The sequence below is a fragment of the Rhincodon typus genome, chromosome 3 (genome assembly GCF_021869965.1).
Source record: "Rhincodon typus isolate 14 chromosome 3, sRhiTyp1.1, whole genome shotgun sequence".
NCBI classification, from domain to species: domain Eukaryota; kingdom Metazoa; phylum Chordata; class Chondrichthyes; order Orectolobiformes; family Rhincodontidae; genus Rhincodon; species Rhincodon typus.
In genome coordinates this window covers 123,633,107-123,649,837 of record NC_063334.1, presented here as the reverse complement: position 1 = coordinate 123,649,837, position 16,731 = coordinate 123,633,107, and the positions used below count along the sequence as shown (strand labels likewise).

General features: G+C 42.7%; 1 protein-coding gene across 6 annotated transcripts in view; it reads left to right on the top strand.

Moving 5' to 3' along the window:
* LOC109922807 (sialic acid-binding Ig-like lectin 15) overlaps nucleotides 1-16,731 on the top strand; it is a 45,221-nt gene that overhangs the window by 22,252 nt on the left and 6,238 nt on the right. For 4 of the 6 annotated variants that reach the window (XM_048594978.1, XM_048594984.1, XM_048594983.1 and 1 more), the window contains 4 exons: nucleotides 5,728-5,835; nucleotides 8,141-8,180; nucleotides 9,174-9,235; nucleotides 13,322-13,357. In XM_048594978.1, coding sequence (XP_048450935.1) covers nucleotides 5,728-5,835; nucleotides 8,141-8,180; nucleotides 9,174-9,235; nucleotides 13,322-13,357 — 246 coding nt within the window. Of the gene's footprint in view, nucleotides 1-5,727; nucleotides 5,836-8,140; nucleotides 8,181-9,173; nucleotides 9,236-13,180; nucleotides 13,294-13,321; nucleotides 13,358-16,731 lie in introns of those variants that run through there. The other 2 variants (XM_048594979.1, XM_048594980.1) reach the window with 2 other exon arrangements.

The window sequence follows — 16,731 nt, the reverse complement described above, 5'->3', positions numbered from 1 at the left end:
GGCCCATTTCCCTCCAAACCTTGCCTTTTCATGTACTTATCCAAATAACTTTTAAATGTTGTAATGCTACAGGGTCTCCAGGGAAAATGACATGCTGTTCTTCCAGTTTGCACTGAGCCTCACTTGTCCCCACCTCCCTAACCTGTTCTTCCTCCCACCTATCCCCTCCTCCCACCTCAAGCCGCACCCCCATCTCCTACCTACTAACCTCATCCCGCCCCCTTGACCTGTCCGTCCTCCCTGGACTGACCTATGCCCTCCCTAACTCCCCACCTACACTCACCTTTACTGGCTCCATCCCCGCCCCTTTGACCTGTCTCTCTCCTCTCCACCTATCTTCTCCTCTATCCATCTTCTATCCGCCTCCCCCTGTCTCCCTATTTATTTCAGAACCCCCTTCCCCTCCCCCATTTCTGATGAAGGGTCTGGGCCCGAAATGTCAGCCTTTCTGCTCCTATGATGCTGCTTGGCCTGCTGTGTTCATCCAGCTCTGCACCTTGTTCTCTCCACAGATGTTGTCCGGCCTGCTAAATTGTTTGTCCCAGTTTGAGTTTTATTTCACATTTCCAGTACCTGCATGATTTTGCTTTTTTGTTTGAAGTTTGATGTTTTTTAATGTTTAGTGTAATTTGATGTGGTGTTCCTTTTAGGTGCATTCTAATGGCAGTAGTGAAAGACATTGACACACAGAGAACATTCAGTTCAATCTCCAAACAACCCAAAGTTATATTGACATTGAGTTCATCCCCTCAAACAGGAAGGTGCAACAATATAATGTGTCCTACTTGGTAACAATGAAAGTGTTCAGACCTTCATCAAGAATAGGTTCAACAGTGCACGTACATTCCTCAAGTGTCCATCGACTGTGTGAGATATCATAGACATGTGGGACCTATCCTAGCCCTATTTTCAAGGGTGGGTATTACATCAGTATTCAATAACGGGTATCACTGTGTCCGGTTAGGGGCAGCAGGGTATAGGCCCTCGAGATTGGGTCGAGGCTGGGAAAAGAACAGCACCAAGTCTGTAAATTCTGTCCCTAGCCCTACCTACATGTGACTCCAGACCCACAGCAAGATTATTTACACTTTGTAATGGCCGAGCAAAGAACTCAGTTGTATTGAAGCTGCTACCAAGTATAAGGCAAGAAATGAAGCTGGATGAACCATCTGTTATTGACCGAGGCACCAGAAATGGCATCAGGACATATTGCCCTGTCATCCCTGTCTCAAGCTTGTTGCAGTGCTCCAGTGAGGCTCAGTGCAAGCTGGAAGAATAGCATCTCATTTTCCACTCAGGGTCCCTGTAGCCTTTAGGCCTCAATATCAAGTTCAATAATTTTAGAGTCCAAACACCTCCTTCCATGTCATAGAGTCATAGAGTCATATAATATGGAAACAGACCCTTGTGTTCAACCAATCCAAGCCAACTACATTCCCAAACTAAACTTGTCCCAGTTGCCTGCATTTGGCCCATTTCCCTCCAAACCTTGCCTTTTCATGTACTTATCCAAATATCTTTTAAATGTTGTAATGCTACAGGTTCTCCAGGGAAAATGACATGCTGTTCTTCCAGTTTGCACTGAGCCTCACTGGAGCACATCAGCATACCTGAGAAAGAGACGACAGAGTGATTTTTCCTGATACTACCTACCACTTTCTCTGACAGTTCATTCCACACACAAACTGTTCTGTGTGAAAACATTGCTTCTCGTCCTTTTTAAATCTCTCTCTTCTCACCATAAAAATTTGCCTCCTTGTTTTGAACACCCCCACCCTCGGGAACAGACCCTTGCTATTCACCTTATCTGTGCCTCTCATGATTTTACAAACCTCTGTGAGGTCACCACTCAGCTTCCTATGCTCCACTGAAAAAAGTCCCAGCCTTTCCAGAGATAGTAAGAACTGCAGATGCTGGAGTCAGAGGTAACACAATGTGGAGCTGGAGGAACACAGCAGGCCAGGCAGCATCAGAGGAACAGGAAAGTTGACTTTTCAGGTCGGGACCCATTTGTGAAGAAGAGTCCTCCAGCTCCACACTGTTGTTATCCCAGCCTTTCCAACCCACTTTTATAACTTGAACCGTCCATTCCTGGCAACATCTTTTCTGAACCTTCTCCAATTTAATAATATCCTTCCTACAGCTATGTGACCAGAACTGCACAAAGCACTCCAGAAGAGGCCTCATCCATGTCCTGTACAACTTCAAACATGACGTCCCAACTCCAATACTCAAAGAAAAACCGAGAGAACTGTGGATACTGTCAATCAGGAAAAAAAACAGAGGTTGCTGGTAAAACTCAGCAGGTTTGGCAGCATCTGTGAAGAGAAATCAAACATTTCAAGTCCGGTGACCCTTCCTCAGAACTGATGGTAGCAAGGAAAATTAGAGTTTATATGCAGAACATAGGGTGGGGGGAGGGGGAAGGAGTAAATGGTAGGTAGGGATAGAGCCAAAAGAGAATGAAGAACAGTTGGACAGACAAAGGAGTTGATGATGACCTGGTTGGGAACGTGAATAGCTGTTAATGGAGACTGTTAGTGGCTAACAATAGATTGTGTGTTATGGCAAACTATGTGATAACAAGGCCTGGTGTGTGTGGTAGGGGGCTAAGACATGAGGAGTTCAAGCCCTAAAATTATTGAACTCGATATACAGTCCAGAGGGCTGCAGGGTCTCCAAGCGGAAAATGAGGTGCTCTTCTTCCGGCGTGCACTGAGCTTCGCTCAATCACTGCAGCAAGCCTGAGACAGAGACGTTGGCCAGGGAACAGGGTGGTGTGTTAAAGTGACAGACAACTGGAAACTCAGGGTGTCTTTTTTGTCACTACCAGGTACATATTCCCCTCCCCTCCCTTATCTGCCTTGCACAGGGACCATTCCCTCTGGGACATCCTTGTCCACTCTTCCTTCACTCCCAACACACCTCCACAGCACCACAGCACCTTCCGCTGGAACCGCCGAAGGTGTAACACCTGCCCATTTTCCTCTTCCCACCTCAGTATCCAAGAGCCCAAACATAACTTCCATGAAAAACAGCACTTTACGTACACTTCTCACAATCTAGACTACTGCACTCGCTGCCTACAACGTGGTCTCCTCTATATTGGGGAAACGAAGTGTAGCCTGGGTAACCGCTTCGCAGAACATCTACATAATGCCTGCTAAACACAACTTGAGCTTCCAGTTGCCTGCCACTTTAACACACCACAATGTTCCTTGGCCAACATCACTCACTCAGGCCAGTGAAGCTCAGCACAAGCTGGAAGAACAACACCTCATTTTCCGCTTGGGGACCCTGCAGCCCCCCGGATTCAATATAGAGTTCAATAATTTTAGGGCCTGATCTCTCCCATATCCTAACCCCCTATCCCACACACCAGGCCTTAGATCATAGACTCCTACAGCATGGAAACAGGCCCTTTGGCCCAAACGGGTCCATGCCAACCAAAATGTCCGTCTATGCTAACCCCATTTCCCTGCACTTGGCCCATATCCTAGTAAACCTTTCCTATCCATGTATTCGTCCAAATGTCTTTTAAATGTTGTTAATGTACCCGCCTCAACCACTTCCACTGGCAGCTCATTCCATATGCGTACCACCCTCTCTGTATAAAAGTTGCCCCTCAGGTTCCCTTATATTCTTTCCCCTCTTTCCTTAAACTGATGCCCTCTAGTCCTCGATTCCCCAACCCTGGGAAAAAGACTGAGTACATTCACCATATCCATGCCTCTCATTACCTTACACACTTCTATAAGATCTCCTCTCAGTTTCCTACGCGCTAAAGAGAAAAGTCCTAGCTTGTCCAACCTCTCCCTCTGCCTCAGTCCCTTGATTCCTGGCAACATCCTTGTGAATGTCTTCTGCACTCTTTCCAGCTTAATAACATCCATCCTACAGCAAGGTGACCAAAACTGAACACAATACTCCAAGTGAGGCCTCACCAATGTCCTGTACAACTGCAACATAACTTCCCAGCTTCTGTACTTAATGCCCCGACTGATGAAGGCCAGTGTGCCAAAAGCCTTCTTCACTGCCTTATCTACCTGTGATTCCACTTTCGAGAACTGTGCACTTGAACTGCAAGGTCCCTCTGTTCCCTACACTCCTTAAGGCCCTACCATTCACCACAAAACTCCTAACTTGATTTGACTTTCCAAAATGCAACACCTCACACTTATCTATATTGAACTTCATGTTAACACATAGTCTGCCATTACACACCACCGATTGTTAGCCACTAACAGTTTCCATTAACAGCTATTCAGCCTCCTAGCCAGACCATTATCCACTCCTTTGTCTATTCAACTGTTCTTTTCTCTCTTTGGGCTCTATCCCCACTTATCATTTACTCCTTAACCCCTCCACCCACCCTATCTTCTGTATATAAACTAACATTTTCCTGATTACCATCAGTTCTGAGGAAGGATCACTGGACCAGAAATGTTAACTTTGATTTCTCTCCACAGATGCTGCCAGATCTGCTGAGCTTTTCCAACAACCTCTGTTTTTGTTCCTATACTCAGGGGTCTGAGCAATGAAGGCAATCCTGCTAAATGGCTTCTTAACTACCCTGGCTACTTGCAATGCAAAATTCAAAGAATTAAATACAGGAGCAAGAACAGAAGTTGCTGGAAATGTTCAGCAGGTCTGTCGGCATCTGTGAAGAAAAAAACAGAGTTAATGTTTTGGGTCCAGTGACCCTTCCTCAGAACTTCTCCTTCAAAGAATTACATACCTAAACTCCTAGGTCTCTCTGTCCTACAACACTACCCAGGGACCCGCCATTAAGTGAATAAGTCCTGCCCTTGTTTGTTTTGCCAAAATGTAATATTTTGCACTTATCCAAATTAAACTCCATCTGCCACAGCTCAGCCCATTTAACCAATGGATCAAGATCTCTCTCTAATCTTAGATAACCTTCTTAGCCCCAACACCACACCCCAAGCCCTGTCATGACATAGGCTGCTTTCATCTACTTATGGTCCCTAAACTTCTGATTATCTTTCTCCCTGGAGTGCTGTTGTCCATCCATTTGTCTGCCTAACTGCCTTTCTCACTTTCTCGGCTCCATCTCCACCTATCCACTCACTCACAACCCTCAATCCCTGATCAACAGCGTATATACCACCTTTTCCTAGCTACTGTCAGTTCTGTAGAAGAGTCACTGGACTCAAAAGCTTAACTCTGCTTTCTGTCCACAGGTGCTGCCAGACCTGTGGTGTTTTTCCAGCAATTTCTGTTTTTGCTTCCTTCATAACAACATCTGGGGTGTGGCAATTCTGAGGAGGGGGCACTATTGCCAATTCTTCTTTTCCTCAATCCAGGGGGAACTGGAGCTAAATGTTGCCCTTACTGTTTCCCTGGCTAATACCAGGTGAGTCAGCACCGGATCGAGGAACTACCCTGTGGAATGATTTAAAATATCCATCTAACCTTATACTTTGTGTCACAAAGTTAAGCAGCTGCTTTGTTCAGGAATTGTTCTGATCTGCCTGAAAGAGCAGTGGAAACAGATTCAGTAGCGGGATTTTTCAGAAGACAAGCGGGTAAGTATTTGGAAAGGAGCAAGTTATAGGAAAGGACAGGGGAAAGGGACTAACTGGATTGCTCCAACAGAGAATGTCCAGTTTGAACATTTAATCTCATGCTCTGTAACCCTGCTACAAGTTTAACTGAAACAGCATTGAGACGTCACTGACCAACATTGTTCTTGCCATTTTTCAGTGAAGACGACTGACTCCACCACTCTATATCCATTTATCTTCCTGATCATCATCTTCATTATCATCATCATTATTATCATCATCTTCATCATCTTCAGGAAGAAAGGAGGTGCGTTCTTTCGAGAATAGGTTTAATCAAACAATATGGTTCTGTGTTAGAAACATCAACAAATGATTGTCCTGGATTAATTTTCCCTCACTGACTATCTCCTCTTCAATACATTCTCTGAAGACACTGAATTTGTCTTTGGTGGGTGAGGAGGGTGAGTGAAGGTTGCCTTACAGTAGCATCAGCCCCCTCTGGTGTCTGACTCCTGTTTGAACTTTCTCGTGAGTGATTTAACATTGTGGCTGTTTCACTAGCAAGGCCATTCAAGCCCATTCTATTGAACTGTGATGAATCAATCTCCATTCTACTTCCATCACTATCGAATCTCACATTCCCTTTGATCCCTTTAATAACTGTATTTAATTCCTTCTTAAAGACATTGAATGTTTTGGGCCTCAACCACTTTCTGTGGCAGAGAATTCCACAGGCCCACTATTCTCTAGATGAAGAAATTTCTCCTCAACTCAGTACTAAATGACCTATCCTGTATCCTAAGACAGTGACCTCTGGTTCTTGACTTCCCAGTCAAAATGTCTTTTCGTTCACTCCCATTCTACAGAATCACAAACAGACCACATTTTTCCATTCATTCCCACTCAGAACAGAATCTCAGTAGAACAGAAAGGAAGCTCCAATTCAAAACAGTTCCCTTGTGTGTTTTTGTTTTTAAATTGGATTTAGAGCATTTGCTGCATAAAGACATGGACATGGTGGTTCAGAGAGTCTGAGTAACTGAGCTATATCTACGATTGGAATGGTAACATGGACTCCTCTTCAGGCCTGTGCAGCGGGTGCAATGTTCAGGCACTTTTCTGTTTTGGGGCTGCCCTTAAGACCTATCTTTGCCCTGGCTGATCAAATTGAATATACAGGATGTCTCGAGCATATTGTAGGCCTCAGATTCCTGAGCTCAATTATGCCAACATTAATGAGTTTGAGAAGTTGAAATTATCATCCTTATCTTCATGGCATCTCCCTCCCAATCTCTGTCAGTTGTATTTTGGATTCATACTGAGAAATTTCAGTACAGGAGCAGGGGTTTCCTGCTGCAATTGTACAAGACCTTGGTGAGACCACACCTGGAGTATTACGTGCAGTTTTGGTCTCCTTTTCTGAGGAATGATGTTCTGACTACGGAGGGAGTGCAACAAAGGCTTACTGAACTGATTCCTGGGTGTGCAGGACTAACATATGAAGAGAGACTGGATCTGTTAAGACGATATTCACTGGGGCTTGGAAGAATGAGGGGGAACCTCATAAAAATCTACAACATTTTAGCTGATTTTTATTTTCCGTCCAATCCTCCTACCTGCTCCTTTACTTTGTGTAATTATTTCCTTTTTCTTTCAATTTGATACCGTCATTAATTTTTTTCCAATTAACTACAAATGGCTGGTCCTGCTCCTTGGAATTTCTTCTACATGTTGGAATGTATCTATTATATTTTTCTAAAGTATCCCCTGAAATACCTGCCACCGTGTCTATTGAGTATTCCCTTCATCTAATTTATAGGTGAACTTTAGCTCATTGACAGCTTCTGATCAAAATTAAATCTGTTAAGGTGTTAGAAACAGGGACTCTGATGTGACTATTGCACAAGTAGTCTTTTTGGGTATTATACGAGGTGTCTTCTTGAGTACTGTACAAGGGATAAGTTCTGGGTTATGATACAAAAGCTTTTTTTTATTTTTAATTTATAAAGAAATGTTTTGGCATTAATGTGATTATACTTTGACTCGATGTTTAACATTTCTTAAATTTGTGTCCTAAGTCGACAGTTTTGCTTTATTCTATCCTCATTTCTTTTGTGAATGAACTTCAGTTTTAGTGTGACAGCAAAATTTGTAGCATTGTGTGATTGTCTTTCAGAGAGACACCATTTCATCATAAAGCAAAACAACTCAAAATATGATCTATCAAACCACATTTCAGCCTGGGATCTGACTTGTCCAATAATAACTTCAACTGGGATTATAATAATTTTAATAACTTTCTCTATTACCTTGTCTCTGCTTTTTGACTGAATATACCTTCCTATATTCGATCCCTTGTCCCCACCGATTATTCTAAAACATTCTAATTTGACGCGGTCAATTTCCGATATTGGACAGGGCAATAGAGGACACTCTCGAGTACAGAGTTTCGGTGTGATATAACTTTCTAAAGATGTCCATATCTAACTCTGTCGTATGTATATATTGTTGATAAGGGATGACTTTACTCGAGATACTTTCAACTTTTGAGACAATGCAGCAAATTGTTCATAATTTGACAAAATATTTATGAATCATTTTTGTCTCTTTAGGGTGTTCACAGCAAATCAAGCGGCCCACACCTTGGAAAAGGTAGGATAATTAGTGATTGATACAAGCATGGTTCAGATTTGAATTAAATATCTATCGCTCACAGACAGAATGCAGCCCTCTGCTGATGGGCTGCTAATGCGGTTTGTCCTTTTAAGAAGCTGCTCGAAAACTCAGCGTGGGAAAGTGATCAATAGACTGAGAGGTGAATGCGCAGAATTTCTCAATTTACAATTGTATGCAAATCTCCAGCTCCAGATTCACCTGTGATGTCCCTTCCCCATATCAACCTTCAATTCATCCTCGTGTAAAACTAAAATGTTGTTCATTTTTATCACAGTGGCTACTTTGAGTTGTAATGAATGTTTACTGATAGAAAAGCTTGAAATGTTATCATTTGCATTGCGTGCTGAGGATAAAATGGAATTTTTTTGTGAATCCTACTATTTTCTTCCTTGCTCTCCAAGCAGCTGAATTTCTACTTGGAAGCAGGAGAATTGAGGTGAGAATTTGGAATTTGAAATGCAAACACATCAGCGAAGATCTTCCTAATCATTCTCCACTTTTCAAGCCCTGTAACTTCCTCCAAAGTTACAGCAGATGAGAATCTCCTGCAGGAATTTTCTTCAAATCTCCAATACCCTCCATCCTTGCCCTGTAACTAGTTGCTCAAAGCTGAGATAGAGCTTCCTGGAATCATCACTCACTGTGATTCCTGACAGTTTCTGCAGCTGTCCCTGTATTACAGCTGCTGACTACACCTTGGATTCTATGGGTGCCAGCCACATTCTGGTGCCAAGGCAAGACTGTTTCTAGTGATGACTTATTCAAGGGGGACATTTCTGAATGCGTCTAAATCCAAGCATCTACAACTTCTGATATGTTTCAATGTATAAACTGTGTTCATCATCCTAAGGTATCTTCCCTGTATAACCAGAGCAGGGGATTGATGTACAGGTGGAGTGCTCCTCACTGCGACCTGAGAGAATGCAATTAGTTTCCTCAGAATATTTATGTTCCTTGTGTGTTTTTCAGGAATGATCCAGATTCATCCAGCATTCCCAGGACTGATCAGTCCCAGCAGCCAACTGCTCCAGGTACTGACTGTGCTCTAACTGACTGATCAATGTCCAATTCCCACACTGTAACAGAGAGAGTGTGAAGCATCAAGGCAGTGGGATTCCTGAATAGATATTCAGGGGCAGACTGTTACATTGGCTTATAGAGATCTACAGCGCAAATAAGGCCCTTCGGGTCCACTGAGTCTGCATTGGTCAAAAAACTATCCCTAACCCTAACTGAAATGTAACCTTAATGCTAACCCTTCGCACTGATTGCACAGATTAACCCCTTGATAGATGCACTTTTTAACTTTCACACCATTCAGCGTAACTGAGTGAAAAGCAGTGGGTTTCCATGAAGGGAGGTGACCAGGGTCTTTAAATTATTGTCCAAGCAATGGAGATGGAAATCCTCTCCTCAGTCACTGACTCTGGATGGATTCTTGGACAATAACCATTTCTGATTTCCTGAATCTTCTGGCTGAATGATTAGCTAGGCCCGGTCCTTGCCAGTCTTTGTGCAGCATCTGTACATGGACTTCAGTAAGGCGTTTGATAAGGTTCCCACGGTAGGCTGATGGAGAAAGTGAAGTCGCATGGGGTCCAGGGTGTACTAACTAGATGGTAGAGAACTGGCTGGGCTACAGGAGACAGAGAGTTGTAGTCGAAGGGAGTTTCTCAAAATGGAGAACTGTGACCAGTGGTGTTCCACAGGGATTGGGTGTTGGGACCACTATTGTTTGTGATATATGTAAATGATCTGGAGGAAGGTATAGATGGTCGGATTAGCAAGTTTGCAGATGACACTAAGATTGGTGGAGTAGCAGATAGTGAAGGGGACTGTCGGAGAATGCAGCAGAATATAGATAGATTGGAGAGTTGGGCGGAGAAATGGCAGATGGAGTTCAATCCAGGCAAATGCAAGGTGATGCGTTTTGGAAGATCCAATTCAAGAGCAAACTACATGGTAGATGGAAAAGCCCTGGGCAAAATTGATGCATGTCGATAGAGTAGTCAAGAAGGCATACGGCATGCTTTCATTCATCGGACGGGGTCTTGAGTACAAGAGTTGGCAGGTCATGTTACAGTTGTATAGGACTTTGGTTCGACCACATTTGGAATACTGCGTACAGTTCTGGTTGCCACATTACCAAAAGGATGTGGATGCTTTGGAGAGGGTGCAGAGGAGGTTCACCAGGATGTTGCCTGGTATGGAGGGCGCTAGTTATGAAGAGAGGTTGAGTAGATCAGGATTATTTACATTAGAAAGACAGAGGTTGAGGGGGGACCTGATTGAGGTGTACAAAATCATGAGAGGTATAGACAGGGTGGATAGCAAGAAGCTTTTTCCCAGAGTGGGGGACTCAATTACTAGGGGTTACGATTTCAAGGTGAGAGGGGAAAAGTTTAAGGGAGATATGCGTGGAAAGTTCTTTACGCAGAGGGTGGTGGGTGCCTGGAATGCGTTGCCAGCGGAGGTGGTAGAGGCGGGCACGATAGCGTCATTTAAGATGTATCTAGACAGATACATGAATGGGCAGGGAGCAGAGGGATACAGATCCTTAGAAAATAGGCGACAGGTTTAGATAGAGGATCTGGATCAGCGCAGGCTTGGAGGGCCAAAGGGCCTGTTCCTGTGCTGTAATTTTCTTCGTGATTTGTTCTTTGTTCTTGTATGGGTCACAGAAAAGAGTCCAGATGGATGTCACGCATCCCAAATGACTCCCAGTAGCTGGGCTGATGAGGGGACCCTGAGGATCATGATCATGCTCTGGGGAGAGCGTTGTCACCACAGCAACTTATGGAATTTGAATTGAATTAATAAATCTGGAACTGAAACCTTGTCTCCGTGATGGTGACTGTCTGAACTATCATTAATTGTTGTAAAAAAAACTGGTTCACTAATGCCCTTCAGGGAAGCAAATCTACCATCTTTGCCAATCTGGCCTATATGTGATTTCAGATCCCTATTTTAAACATAGTTGTGTCCTTTCAAGACAGACTGCATTTAATGTATCTGACTCTGAACTGCCCTCTGAAATGGCCAAGCAAGACTCTCAGTTCAAAGGTAATCAGGGATAGGCAACAAATTCTGGCCTTGCTAGTGAGACCCACATGTCCTGAAGGAATAAAAAAAACTACCTAAATCTGTTCTCACTCTCTGCCCTGTCACTGCACCCTCTAATATTCAGCCCTACCCCACCTCACTCTCTCTACCCTTTTTTCCCTTTGACTCTCCCTGGTGTCCAATATCCCGCCTGCTCCAATCTCATCTCTCCTAAAGTTTTCTAACAGTCTATATGGTCCTACCCAGAATGAAACATATGTCCATAAGAAATAGGAGCCGAGATAGACTATTCAGTCCTCAAGCCTGTTCCAGCATTCAGGAAGATCTTGGCTGATTTGCTAATGTTTCAAATTCCACATCTCATCTTGATTCCCCTGCTTCACAAGAATCTATTCATCTCTGTCTTAAAATATTCAATGACCCCATCTCCACTGCTTCCTGAGGTAGAGAACTCCAAAGTCACATAACTGTGTGAGGTAAACGTTCTCCTCATCCCTGTCCTGAAAGAATGACCCCTCATTATAAAACAGTTTCTAGTTCTAGGCAGAATGCGCCCACCTTCCTGCCCTCCCTCCAAGGGGGAATATCCCTCCCACACTGAGACCATTCAGGATTGTAAAAGTCACCCCTGTTGTGTGTAAATTACCACAAGCTACCTTTAATTTGGACATTTATTAAGAAATCTCAGAAACAGTTAAATATTGAAACAATTACATAAACTTAATTGCATATAGCAGCCAAAATAAGATCCCTCACAACTCACTCCCCTGATTAATGGTGGAATTTAACTACAATTCCAACCAATCACATCTATCTCTGGGTGTCCAACGTTTGATCCTTGTGCTGTGTTGTCTGGAGTTCTGCTATTGAAGAATCCTAAAACTGAATTCTTACAGGATTTCAGTCTTGCAAAGTTTCTGATGTGACATTAATGATGATCATTTAGATCCATTCATCCATAACATTGATTACTCTTATGGAATCATTAAGTCTACAGCTTGGCTTCTTATCAGGAGCAGTTTCTTCATTCCTTGTTACGTTCAGTGTTAATTATCTTCTGTCTCTCAGGAACAACTTGTTTACGTTGCTTTGACTCCTTTTTCCCAGGGATGATTAATTAGCATGTGACTTTTAACTTTGTGACCTCACTCCCACTGCACCTCAGAATTCTGCGCTCGTTTTTCATTTAAATAATACCTTTTCCATGTGTTTTAGTATTACTGCTCTGCTTAATGTCTGTACTGTATCATCTATCTATACAGGCTAATCCAATTTTCCTGTTCACTCCTTTAACCAGATTATGGCATCATTATCACATTGTTGTTTGTGGCAATTTGCAGTACACCAATTAGTGACTACAAATATAAAATACAGTGCTTCATCTGCTGAAAAAGGTCATGCAGTTTCCTGATGTTGTGAAAGGTGCAATATAAATGCAATTATTTTCATTCTTGTAATGTAGTAATGCAAAAACCAATTTGTGAACAACAATGTCCTACAGACAGCATAGTATTCAATCAGTTAGACTGTGTATTTTAGTGATGTAGACTGAGAGATGTGTGTTGGTGAGGACACAATGATCTAGGTTGAGGGATGAGTGATAAGGACACAATAGGGAGCTCCTCTGTTCCCCTTTGAAGTAACCGGTATGGAATTTTTCACATCTGCCTGTGAAGGCAGGCTAGAGCTACCTTTAACATCTCATCTGGAAGATTGCACTTTAGACATTGCAGCACTCCATTAGTACTCCTCTGAAGTCTTAGCCTAAATTTTAATGTTGTAGCTTCTGGAGTGGGGATTGAACCCACAACCTTCTAACTCAGAGAAGTATGAGGTGTCCACCAAGCCATTGCTGATATCTAAGAATAAACCTGCTGATGAATGTCCCCTTATCATTCCGGTTTGTGTTACAGATCAGGACAGTTCCAGCTTCTATGCCAAGATTGACAGCAACAGAACAGATAAATGGCTTCACCTTAATGGTTTTGAACTGCTGCTTAATTGATATTCAGATTCTATCATTCAAACAACAGAATTTTTTGTCTTTGTTAAAGGTGGCAAGAGATTCACAATCAGTGCTTCAGAAGACCGTGAGTCATCGTCTGCTTTTATATTGAGAAAATATATAATTTGAGATCACTCCTACTCCCCCATATTTTTAAGAACTGATTTCATCATGAGTCTGGTAACCTGAGTAAGGAGTGTTTAATGCTGCACTGGGAAACTGTTCAACTCCTAGGATTTATATATATTCATATTACTATTAAAGATAATAGAGTCTTAGAGCAAAGAAAGGTAAGGTGAAATTTCATCATGCTGTTCCAAATCATGGTTTTTCTATAGTTGGTCATGAGAAACTGTTTACAGTGTCAGGAGTGTCAGTTACCAAGGGAACAAACTCAGGATGTTGTCTGACTTGGAGATAATAATGTTCCCATCCCTCTCTTGCTCTTTTCCTTTGAGCTGGTCATGGGTTTAGAAGGTGCTTTCAAAGGAGTCATGTAGATGGTACACACCGCTTAACCACCCATCCTAGTCTAGTAGCTGGAAGACTGCGCAAGAGGCATGACCAGCTGGAGCAACTGAGGAACAGCTGGGGGCATGATGGTTATATTGACAAGGTAGAGAGGTTTAGGGAAAGCACAGTTTCAGAATGAGGTCACCCTGCAGCTTAAGGAATTCCCAGCAGGGAGGGAATTGGTGACTGTCAAGACAGAAGAAGTGGACTAGGCAGATAGTGAGGGAATCCCATGAGTGTGTCTTACTCATAAACCAGTTTTCAGCTTTGTCAAACATTGAGGCTGGTGGAGGACCCCTCTTTAGAGGGCAACTAGATCCAAGGACATGACTCTGTGGGTGGTCCAGCTGCTCAGCGGCAGTGGGAGAAGAGCAATACTGGTAAGGGGTTTCTTAGTGAGGTGAGGAGACAGGCACTTCTGTGGTCAGACACCTAACTCCAAAATGGTGTGTTGCCTGCTAGGTGACAGGGTAAAGGACAATACGGAATGGCTGCAAGGTGTTGTGAAGAGGAAGGGTGAACAGCCAGAGACCATGGTCCATGAAGGAAGAAAGAGAAATGAGGTCCTACAAGCAGACTTCAGGCAGTTAGGTATAAAATTGGAAAACAGGACTTCAAAGGTAGTAAATGCTGTGCAATTGTGTGTATAGGAAAAGATAGAATGGATGATTGCATGGCTGGACAGACAGTGAAAAAGAAAGGGCGTTATATTCCTGAGGCATTGAAAACATTTCTGTAGAAGGTGGGACCTGTACAAGTTGGACAGGATTAACATCTTCATGGGAAGATTTGCTAATGCGGTTGGGGTGGATTTAAACCAGATTGTCTGAGGATGGGATCCTGACAACTAGTTCAGAGAAGAAAGAAGCTGAGGCTGACAAATCCTCAGGATCTGATTATCAACATCCCAAAGTACTAAAGGAAATGGTCCTGGAAAAATTATGTGCATTGATGGTCATCTTCCAAAATTCTAAAGATGTTTGAACAGTTCCTACAGATTGGAGGGTGGCAAATTTAACCCCACTATTTAAAAGGTGAGAGAGGGGGAAGGAACAAAAAAATCAGACCAGTTAGTCCAACATCAATAGTGAGGAAAGTGCGAGATTATTATAAATGATATGATACAGAATACTTAGAAAGCACTAGTTTAAGAAAGGCAAATCATGTTTAACAAATTTACCAGTGTTTTTTGAGCATTTAATTAGTATAGATAATAGAGAACCAGCAGACATGGTATATTTGAATTTTCACAAGGCTTTTGATAAGCTCCAAATTAAGAGGTTAAAGATAAAGCACATAGGAAAGGGGGTAATGTATTGATCAAGAATTGGTTGACAGACAGGAAATAGAGAGTGGGAATAAATGGGTCTCTTCCAAGTGTCAGGCAGTCATTAGTGGGGTACCACAAGGATCAGTGCTTTGACCCAGCTATTCACGATAAAAAAAAATGATCTTGATTAGGGAACTAAATGCAATATTTCCACATTTGCTGATGAGACAAAACTGAGTGAGTTGTGAGGAAGATACAAGGAGGATTCAAGGTGATTTAGTCAAGTTGAGCAAGTGGGCAAACACATAGCAGATATAGTACAAAGTGGCTAAATGTGAAGTTGTACACTTCTGTATGAAAAACAAAAAGGAAAAATATTATTTACTGGTGATAATTGGGAAGTATGGATGTAAAAAGAGAATTGTGCATCCGTGTACACCAGAAAATCCAAGTATTTGGGCAAGTGCAGCAAACAATAAGGAAGGCAAATGGTATATTGGCAACCATTACAAGAGAATTTGAGTTCAGAATGGGGAAATCTTACTACAGTTATACAGGGCATTGGTGAGATCACGTCTGGAATATTATGTGCAGTTTGGGTCTACCTATCTGAGAAGGGATATACTTGCCATAGAGGGAGTGCAGAGGAGATTCACAATGCTAATACCAAGGATAGCAGGATCACCTATGAGGTTCACCTGGGCCTATATTCACTAAAGTTTAGAAAGATGAGAGGGGATCTGATTGAAATGTGCAAAATTCTAAGAGGGCTGGACAGACTAGATGCAGGAAGGATGCTTCCCCTGGTTGGGAAGTGTAGAACCAGGGGACAGTCTCAGGTTAGGGAGTAAGCCATTTAAGACTGAAATGAGGAAAGATTTCTTGACTCAAAGGGTAATGAATCTGTGGAATTCCCTATCACTGAAGGCTTTAGAGGCCAGGTCACTGAATATATTCAAAAAAGAGACAGATACATTTTATATTTTAAAGGCATCAAGTGGAGAAAATAAGAATATGGCATTGAGTTAGAGGATCACCCATGATCATACTGGTTGCTTGGGCACTCTCGAAGGGAAAAATAGCCTCCTCCTGCTCCTAGTTTCTCTGTTTCTCATGTTGTATAGTTTTACGAAACTTCTGTATTTTTACACCACAATCCCTTTGTCAAATAGGCCAACAGTCCATTTGCTAGCTTTTTGTGTTCATTCATACAGGCTTCCAAATTCCTTTACTTGCAGTTTTTTTGCAGTGTTTCTCCATTTAAATAATATTCAGCTCCTCTGTTCTTACTACAAAATGCATAACTTCACATTTTCACACAATACAGTTCACTGCTAAGTTTTTGCACACTCACCTAACTTATCCATAGCCATCTGCAGACACTTTGGGTCATCCGCACCTACAAGATACAGTATTGCTGCAAGATTCTTTGATTCTACAGTAAGAAAGCTGATGAAGTAAGGCAGTTTCAGAGTGGAGATAGTAATCTCCCTGACCCCGACCGCATCCCAAAACCAGCCCAGCTTGTCCCCACTTCCCTAACCTGTCCTTCCTCCCACCTATCCCATCCTCCCACCTCAAGCCCCATCCCCATTTCCTACCTACCAGCCTCATCCCGCCCCCTTGACTTGTCCTTCCTCCCTGGACTGACCTATCCCCTCCCTAACTCCCCACCT